Source organism: Fukomys damarensis, unplaced genomic scaffold (assembly GCF_012274545.1).
Source record: "Fukomys damarensis isolate Sample0158 unplaced genomic scaffold, DMR_v1.0_HiC HiC_scaffold_39, whole genome shotgun sequence".
NCBI classification, from domain to species: domain Eukaryota; kingdom Metazoa; phylum Chordata; class Mammalia; order Rodentia; family Bathyergidae; genus Fukomys; species Fukomys damarensis.
The window spans coordinates 33,081,687-33,090,350 of record NW_022900951.1 but is presented as its reverse complement, the minus strand read 5'-3'; the positions used below and the strand labels follow the sequence as shown (position 1 = coordinate 33,090,350).

Sequence of the window (8,664 nt, the reverse complement as noted above, 5' to 3'; positions counted from 1 at the left end):
AAAAAAAAAAGAAAAGAAAAGAAAAGAAAAAAGAAAAAGGTAATGATGCAGGAGGACTGTTCCTGTCTACAACTAAACAGCATCAAGAGGCTCCAAAATAGAAAGAGTTCAAACCAAGTCCTGCCTTGGTGGTGAAGTCAAATCCCAGAGGCTGAGTGCCTCTTTCACATTGGTGCACTTACTCTACTGCTGACTGAGGTAATGCTGCGTGTGCTTGGAGCTGGTGACCTCTGAGTGACTGGTGTCACAACATTGCTCCAGCTGCTCTTTGGAGTCCCAGGTCCAGTCTCCTGGTCAATGAGATCTGAGGAGGTACTGCCCCTAAAAGATAAAGCACATTCTGACTTTAACATGGAAACACAGCAGAAAATAAAGATGCAGACAGGGAAAAGCTGATGAGCAAAATGATAACACATGAACCACAGGTTCACAAGAACCATACTGAAACTGCTCAGCAACTGTTATGTTACTTTCCCCCTCCAAGACCTTTGGGGGCTCACTAGGTTTGATCCCATTTGTTTGCCTGCAGGGTCTTTGGATTTGAGCTTCCCTTATCTTTCCCACTTTATTTCCCATTCCAACATTCTCCCAGCCATTCTACGTTCATGGTCATTCTCCCAGTTTTCCAAGTTCACTGTCACCTGCAAGGCTTTTGTTCGCTTTCTCTTGACCTTAAAAGCCCTCTTTTCCATTCTGTCCATACAAATCTCCATCCTTCAAGGCAGATGAATTTCAACCACTCCCATCAGGCTTTTCCTGTTGAGTACAGGCCCTGTCAACATCTACCCCACTTACTACCTTTGAATTATGTTTTTGTCAAACTACTTAGTACTTGACTACAAAATATTTTGTTTGTTCCCCTAATTGATCCACATATGTGGGCCTTGGTGTCTCTTTCAAAAGTGAGCTCATTGGAAACTGAATCATGTATTTACCATGATATCTCAAGCATCTTCATATCGCTCGAGGCAAAGAAATAATTCAGTACATATTTAATCAAAGATTGGAAACTATATTTCATTTTTCTGTTGTCTTAGTGACTGTTCATGGTGCATATTTAATAAATGTGGTATAAAAGTAATGGTATTTGATAACTGGTTTGAATCACTTATGTTTGCTAAAATGATTCAATTTCATTAAAAAATGATAAAAGAAAAGACAACTCCAGCCCTCAAGTTGATCTCAATTTTCTTAGTAAATGTAGCTTCATAAGTAAACATAAAGTTTTGACAAATTAGAATTTAACTTCAGTGTTTGTTCTGATTTTATTCCTTACCTTCACTAAGCACAAAATATACTAGGAAGGAAAATATAAACCCTGATGAGTTTCACATTCTCTATTATTGGTAAAGCACACCAGCACTGGTTAATAGTGCTTAAGGTTTGCAATTGAGCCGGTCAGAGAAGAGATTAATGGGAATAAAGGAAGATTTTGAAAATGTCTGAATCTGCACATATCATCACTAGAAGATAAATCTGGTAGAAGAAAAATCAGGTAGTGACTGCTGGAACTGTCAATCACTACTCATAAGATTTTTCAAGGATGTACACCAGAAAGCCACCAAAGTCAGTCATGCTTTGATTAACATCACTACCACCACTACACCATCAGTAAGTAAGCAAATAGCAGCTGTATTTAGTGAGCATCTTCTAGGTGCTAGCCATTTTCGATTACCCCAAATATCCCAATAAAGAAGATATTAACATTTCTATTTTAATGATGAGGAACCGAGTCTTTAATAGGTCAACTAATTATTGCATTCATGTATGCACGTACATTTTCTGATTAAGTAGATTGGTGTAATTTGGAATTCTAAATTTCAGGGTGATTTTCTGAGCTTCTGCCTTAGGATCTATATTTAACAACAGTTAACCATGTTAGTACTTATCTGAGTGTTTCTGTTCATGTCGGAGGCTCCAATTAGGAGAGGCTTAGAGACCTACACAGTGAAGTTGTACCATGACCACAGATTTTTCTACTCTCTACTCTCAAAACTACATTACAACTCTTTCTATTATTTCAGGTACAATCTCATTTAAAAAAGAGGTTAGAAATGAATCTTGCAGAAAGGAGCCAAGAATTTATAACCAAAAGGATTCTTGTGGCTATTTCTATTTGTGTCCGTATTGAAGGTCCTCCTAGACCCACATGGTTGTGACAAAGTTTTCATCATGGATTACCTTGATGAAACCAAGAATACTACTTATGTAGAAGCCCTGACATGACAGAAGTTGATTAATTGCGGTGATGATACTCAAGAGGCTCTCCTATAACAAGGAAAAAAATCTTGTGATCAGAAGTCAACTACTGGAAATTATTGTTGCTAGCAACATTTTCTCAAACATGATATAAACTTTCTCATTTTCCCCCTGAAATTTACTGTGAGCATTTCAAAAATTATTTTCCTTTCACTTGATTAGACTAAAAAAAAAAGGTAGTTTGATGAGACAGATCATCATAAATATTTGGGTACCAACTCTTTCAGATGTTATACAAAATATGACATAAAATGCACGAGCTTTTGCTGCTTAAATAGGAAGAGGACAAAAACCTTCCTCAAGTCTAACTTAAACTAGAGAAGTTTAAAGGTCAATTTGAAAAGAAAATCTTTTTGGACTCAGATATCACTTTGCTGTGATTTAAATAAGAAGTATTACAAATCAGTGCCAACAAAACTTCAGGCTAAAATGTGGTTAAGGGAAAACTGACAGGAAAGAAATACATTTATCTCATTGTAATAGGGCCCAAAAGTGGGGATACAACACTGTCTGGGGCGCTTGGCTGTTCTGGGTTACTGAAAGACACATTTTCTAGGTTAGAAAAGAGTCACTTTTACTTTTTCTTATAAAATATATTTTAAAAATCCTTCTATTTTATTATCTCTAATTCCATGCTGCTCCCAAATCTTGATAATGGCTTCCCAGATATATCTGTTTCTGAATAGAGGATCAAGGATAGGGGACAGAAACTATAATTTAATGAGTCGTTTTTCTGGTTTACATAATAGTCTAACAGGAGTCACAGCTAGGAAATAAATTTCCCAGAATCCAACCTTTCCAGAGTGCCTGGCATTGCTGAGCCTGTACCTGCGTGGTTAAATTAGTGCAACATTAACTTGAGAAATACTAACACCTACCAAGACCAAGAAGCTAGTGCATAACACAGCACATTAAAAAATGCATGTTATTCTTTCTGAGTTTTATGAGCTTTCCTAACTTTTCAGATATTTCAAATCTGAAATGAGTATGTAAGAAAGGTGAGCAAGGGAGATTATAGTTGCAAAGTGAGATGAGTCTGGTAAATTGGAAATAAATATGAAAGATGACAAAGAAATGAGGGAAAGTTGAATTTCACTCTATCTTCCAGCCTTTGGTGACCCAAAATTACTATGTCTTTGTAAACCATCTTATGTGAGATGAGTGGCTTTTACCGTTGGCTGTACATTAGAAACATCCAGGGAGCTGTTAAAAATCCTCCTGTTCAGACCATTCAGGAGAGTAATCAATTTGAATTCTCTAAGTGTGGTATTTAGGCATCAGCATGTGCTAAAACTCCCCACATGATTTCAATATCTGGAAAACATTCAGCTAAACTACAGCTACAAGCTCATTGATCTAAGATAACTGTCTGGCTGTACTGCCTCATTCCTTTACACCATTATGTTCCTTATTCAACACAGAGCTCAAATGAAGAGAGCTAAGTAGTCCTCATGGCTGAGACTGTGATAAATGGAAATATACTTTCTGTGTTAGTGAGTGAATGTGTTGCACTTGAGGTGAGCAAATTTAGGCTTAACTAAACTGGATCTATGAAATGTTTTTGTATGACCAGTAAACCAGAAATGGTTTTCACAGTTTGAAATGGTTGAAAAAAATTAAAAGTAAAACAATATTTTGTGAAACATGAACAGTGTATGAAATTCAAATTGCAATGCCCATAAATAAAATTTTATTAAGGTGTAGGAATACTCATTCATTTAGGTGTTATCTATACTACTTTCAGGCTGCAAAAGCAGAATTGAGGAGTTGAGACAATGGCCTTATGGCTGCAAATCCAAGACAGTAACTAACTGTACCCTTATAGAAAAAATTCATTGATCTTTCTGTGTGTGCGCATATACACAGGCATGCATACCCACAGATGGTTATGTATCTCCATTTTAAAATAAAATTCTTTGGAGAAGGTGGGATGTGTGTGTGTGTGTGTGTGTGTGTGTGCATGTGAGAGAGAGAGAGAGAGAGAGAGAGAGAGAGAGAGAGAGAGAGAAATTTAGGCATAGGTGAACCACAATAGAAATTCTTAAATGTAGAATGAGGAAAGCAGTGAGATAAAGAAGATGTTAAATTTGTCGGGCATCTTCTCTACCTTCAATTTCCTCATGCTGCTGGCCTTTATAGCTTGCTTATACACATCTTTCCTTTTCAGTGCTGGACAGAGGATAGAGGTCATTGTAATGTTGATGCCCTTAATGAAATTATCTTCAATGAATCAGTGTTAATCATATAAAAGCATTTAATATAATGAAACAACAGATAATTTTGGGTGGCTTTTTAAATATTTACTGTTTCTTTAGTAGATCTGTTTTCTTGAATAAGACTCCCTCTAAAATGGAGGAGAAAATGGCCATAGGGAAAGATATTGGCTGGGTATGGAGAAAGAGTGAAAAATAGGTTGTACTTCAAGTCTGATGAACATCATAATAAAATATTTGTCTGAAGAAAGAAAAGACTAATAAATGTATTTTAGTCTGGTAAAAAATATATTTATCAAATGTTCTATTTGTAAATGTAAACAGAAACCAATTGGAGGAGAGAGGTCAACGGTCATAAAAATCTGGAGCCAACTAGAAGTCAGAAAGTTATTAAGGCATACAGTTGTGTCAGACATTTTGTTCCAGCAACTGGAAAATGACTACAACAAGAGATGTGGAGATGTAGAAGACCCTTGACACTATACTCAAACTACCATTGGATTTTTGACTTGTTTCATTCCTGTGCTCAAATGATTTCAAGCTGAAGCCTCCTCCTTGCTATTTTGTCTGTTTCTCCAGGATTCACTGCCTTAACGTACTCTATCTCTATAAAGTAAACATAACATATTTCTCTATTTCAATATAATATAAACTGTCAAAAATGCTAACAGCATAAAAATTTACAAAACCATGGTGGCTCAAGAAAAGAGAATCTTCCTTTACACATGTAGTTTGTCAGTCCAAAAGTTGTTCCACCCTTGATTTCTGTTCACTTTACCTACAGGTGACTTTCTTACTCATAATTTTAATAAAATGAAGAATTGTAACAGTTTAGATCTCAAATGTCTACAGCTGGCTGGCTCCAAGGCAGAAATGACATGGCAGAGGGGCATGGTAAGGGAAAGCTGCTCAACCCATGGCATCCAAACAGCAGAGAGAGAAAGTAGGAGCTGGGAACAAGAATACATCCCTCCAGGTTGTGCTCCCAGTGACCCAAGTCAAAACAGAGCCTACTACCTAACAGCACATTCAGCTCTGAACTCATCAATGGGTTAATACATTCATAAGTATAGCACCTCTGTGATCCAACCACCTTTGAAAGAGACCACAGGAAAATTTTGTGGGAACTTTTTATATCCACATCATAACATTTTAGTCCAATCCTCCAAAAGCTCATATCCAAATCATTACACAAAATTGACTTAGTCCATCTTTAAGAATTGTCAAAGTCTTAATAGTTCCAGAATTGCTGAAAAGTCCAAGTCCAAGGCAAATTCTGAGACTCAAGTCAAATTCTTAGCTGTGAACTCTTAGAAAACTCCACAAATTAAATACTGCCAACATAAAATGTCAGAGAGTAAGCATTCTTATTTCAAAAGGGAGGAATAAAGAAATAGAAAGAAATCAATTAAAGCAAGATTGCACACCAAAAGGTCAAATATTCGATTTCATAACTTCATGTCCTGCACACAGGGTAGATTGTGGTGAAATATGAGCTCCAAAGAACTTTGCAGCCCTCCCCTTGTGGCCTTGCCAGTTGCAGCCTATGTAGACTCTCTTTTGGGCTGGTTCTACTTATATTACCTAGTTTTCCTCACAGACATTTCACATTCCTGGCATGTCCAAATTCATGGAACCTCTACCACACCTTTGGCTTCACTCTCACAACTTCACATATGGCCCAGTGATGCAATTACCCTTTAGAAACTTCACCTCCAAACATGTAAGAATTCTGGGGGAACATCTGAGATCTAAACTGTAACAATTTTTCACTTTATTAAAATTATGAGTAAGAAAGTCACCTATATGTAAAGTGAACAGCAATCAAGGGTGGAACAACTGATGGCTTGACAAACTACATGTGTAAAGGAAGATTCTCCTTCCCTGGGCCACCATGGTTTTATGAATTTCTTTGTGCTGTTAGCATTTTTGACAGTTTGTGGCTTTATCTGTCCAGCCCTTGGTGCCCCTAAAGAGGACTGTGTTCAACCAAAAGCAGTTAAAATAAAACACACACACATACAAAAGGAATTGGCAGCACAGAGAAGAAACAAAGGTATAGGAAAGAGGTGAAAGTAATTTTCCTTCAGAGGGCAATCTTCATGACCATTAGACTGTTGTGTCACAAAACTGTTACAGCTAGTATTATGGAATAAAATTTACATATTTTCAGAGATATATTATACATGTGAACTATTTTTTAAAGCCTAGGAAGAAAGAGTTTGCTGAGAACATCATGGCATTTTATAGAGCACCCAAAACATTTCTATTGAGTTTATGGATATAAAGTCTGACTCTGAGCTAGGACACTCCCAACTTGCTATATTCACATTACCACTAAGAGGATGCTGCCTAACTGGCATCTCAACCACAAAGATGACAATGAAAGTTACATTCAGGATGAAAAATAATTTTACTTCTGATAAAAACCCAAGACATTTCATTTAATAATAGAATGAGTTTAATAAACGCACTTTCCTAAAATAATATATATTTTAAAAGACTGGTTGCTTTTTATCATGAAGTCATCAAAATATTTTCAAGATATATTTCTGCAATGTTTTCAGGAGAGAATATCAGACAGAAGGCCAGTGCTTAGAATGAAGACGAAGAATAGTCAAGGGCTGGTTTGAATGATGTAATCTCTGCTTTGGATCACAGCCAAGCAAGTCTGCTTGGGAAGCTTCCTAGAAACTGCAAAAACCAATGCCAACCCTGCTGGAGAGCAGTTAATAATAACTGGATAAAATAACTTATGTGTGTGTCTGGCGGGATTATGGGAGGAGGGAAGAATGAGAGCATAGTGGATATGAGAACGGACTAGGTCCCTTGGTATAATGTTCGTCATCCTCTTTAGTGATGATAGAAATGCTGCCCAGAAACTGTCCTATTTTACTTTTTTTTTTTCCTGGCTGGAGTAAGTGTAGGTTCAAAGTTTCACATTTCCTTTGTTTTTTTAAGGGACATTGTTGGTATCCCATTTAGATCCTCTTAGATCACTTTACTGGCTCTGCATGGAAGCCTGCTTTTCAAAGGCTCTTCTGCTAATGTTTTGCACATGTCACCTTTGCAGGTTAGTTCTTCATACTACAGGTGGAGTCCCAGAAATGTCTTGGAGTTTATCTCTCCCCACCTACATGTTAGAGTTGCCAGATAAAACACAGAACTCTCAGTTAAATTGGAATTTCAGATAATCAGTAACATTTAAGCATTAGGATGTTCCAAATATCATATGGGATATACTTATATTTAAAAGTTATTTATCTCAAATATAAATTTATTTTGGTGTCCTGTATCTTTATTTAAGTCTGGAAACCTTACCTGAGGGCATCCATAGTCAGTGTCTGACTAGTTTTGGATGTGATGCTCTGGGTCCTCCAAATGCACATAGGCCAGGAACACAATTCATGCTCCAGTGTCCCCTGTGGGATCAGGCTGATGTCTTAGAGTCAGATCCCAGCTGCGATAGCATCATTACTTAGCTTATCACCCTTCTTTGTTTTGCCCCTCCAACTGCCTTCCTGATTTCTCTTGAGATTATCTGATTAATAATTAACTTGCTTAGACATCCTTGTCTGTTTCTGGGATAGCATAACTTAAGATGGAGATCTCATGGGGCCAGGGATTTAGCTCAGTGGCACTGCGCTTGCCTTGCAAGTGCAAAGTCCTGAGTTCAAGCTCCGGTACAAAAAAAAAAAAAAGATAGCGATCTCACAAATCATAGTATAGAGACCACTCATCACAGCTCAGAAGGGATCTGGAGTCATAGCCTTGAATAGAGTTCTATTAACTGAAGTTTACATTTACATCCTTTAAAAAACCTCTCTGCCTCACTTGTCCAGTTTCTAGCAACCATTGAATGGGCATTCGTCATGCTGTTCTGAGTGATTATAAGGCTTCCCTGACCCATTCATAATTTGTCCTGCTTTGAAACTACTGAAAAGAAATAAAGTCAATGAGACAACTAATAAAACATTATTTCTACTTGGATATGATGTGAGTTCTTAAAAGGAATGCCCAATCCTAGCTGCTCTAGGGAAAAACCAATGTACCATGAAGAAATATGCATTGTAGAAGGAAAGGAGAATAATTGTTAAGCTAGGTCATGTAACAGACGAAAGAAATTAATCTCATGATCTCTTTAGATGATGTGTAAGGAAAGATGGGACTGCCCCTGCCCCAACTATCTAAG

At 37.1% G+C, this 8,664-nt stretch overlaps 1 protein-coding gene across 3 annotated transcripts in view; it reads right to left on the bottom strand.

Annotated features, from left to right (window-relative positions):
- Positions 1-8,664, bottom strand: part of Sytl5 (synaptotagmin like 5) — a 232,509-nt gene that overhangs the window by 47,591 nt on the left and 176,254 nt on the right. For all 3 annotated transcript variants that reach the window (XM_033760417.1, XM_033760419.1, XM_033760418.1), the window contains one exon: positions 183-321. In XM_033760417.1, the coding sequence (XP_033616308.1) occupies positions 183-321 (139 nt within the window). The remainder of the gene's footprint in view (positions 1-182; positions 322-8,664) is intronic.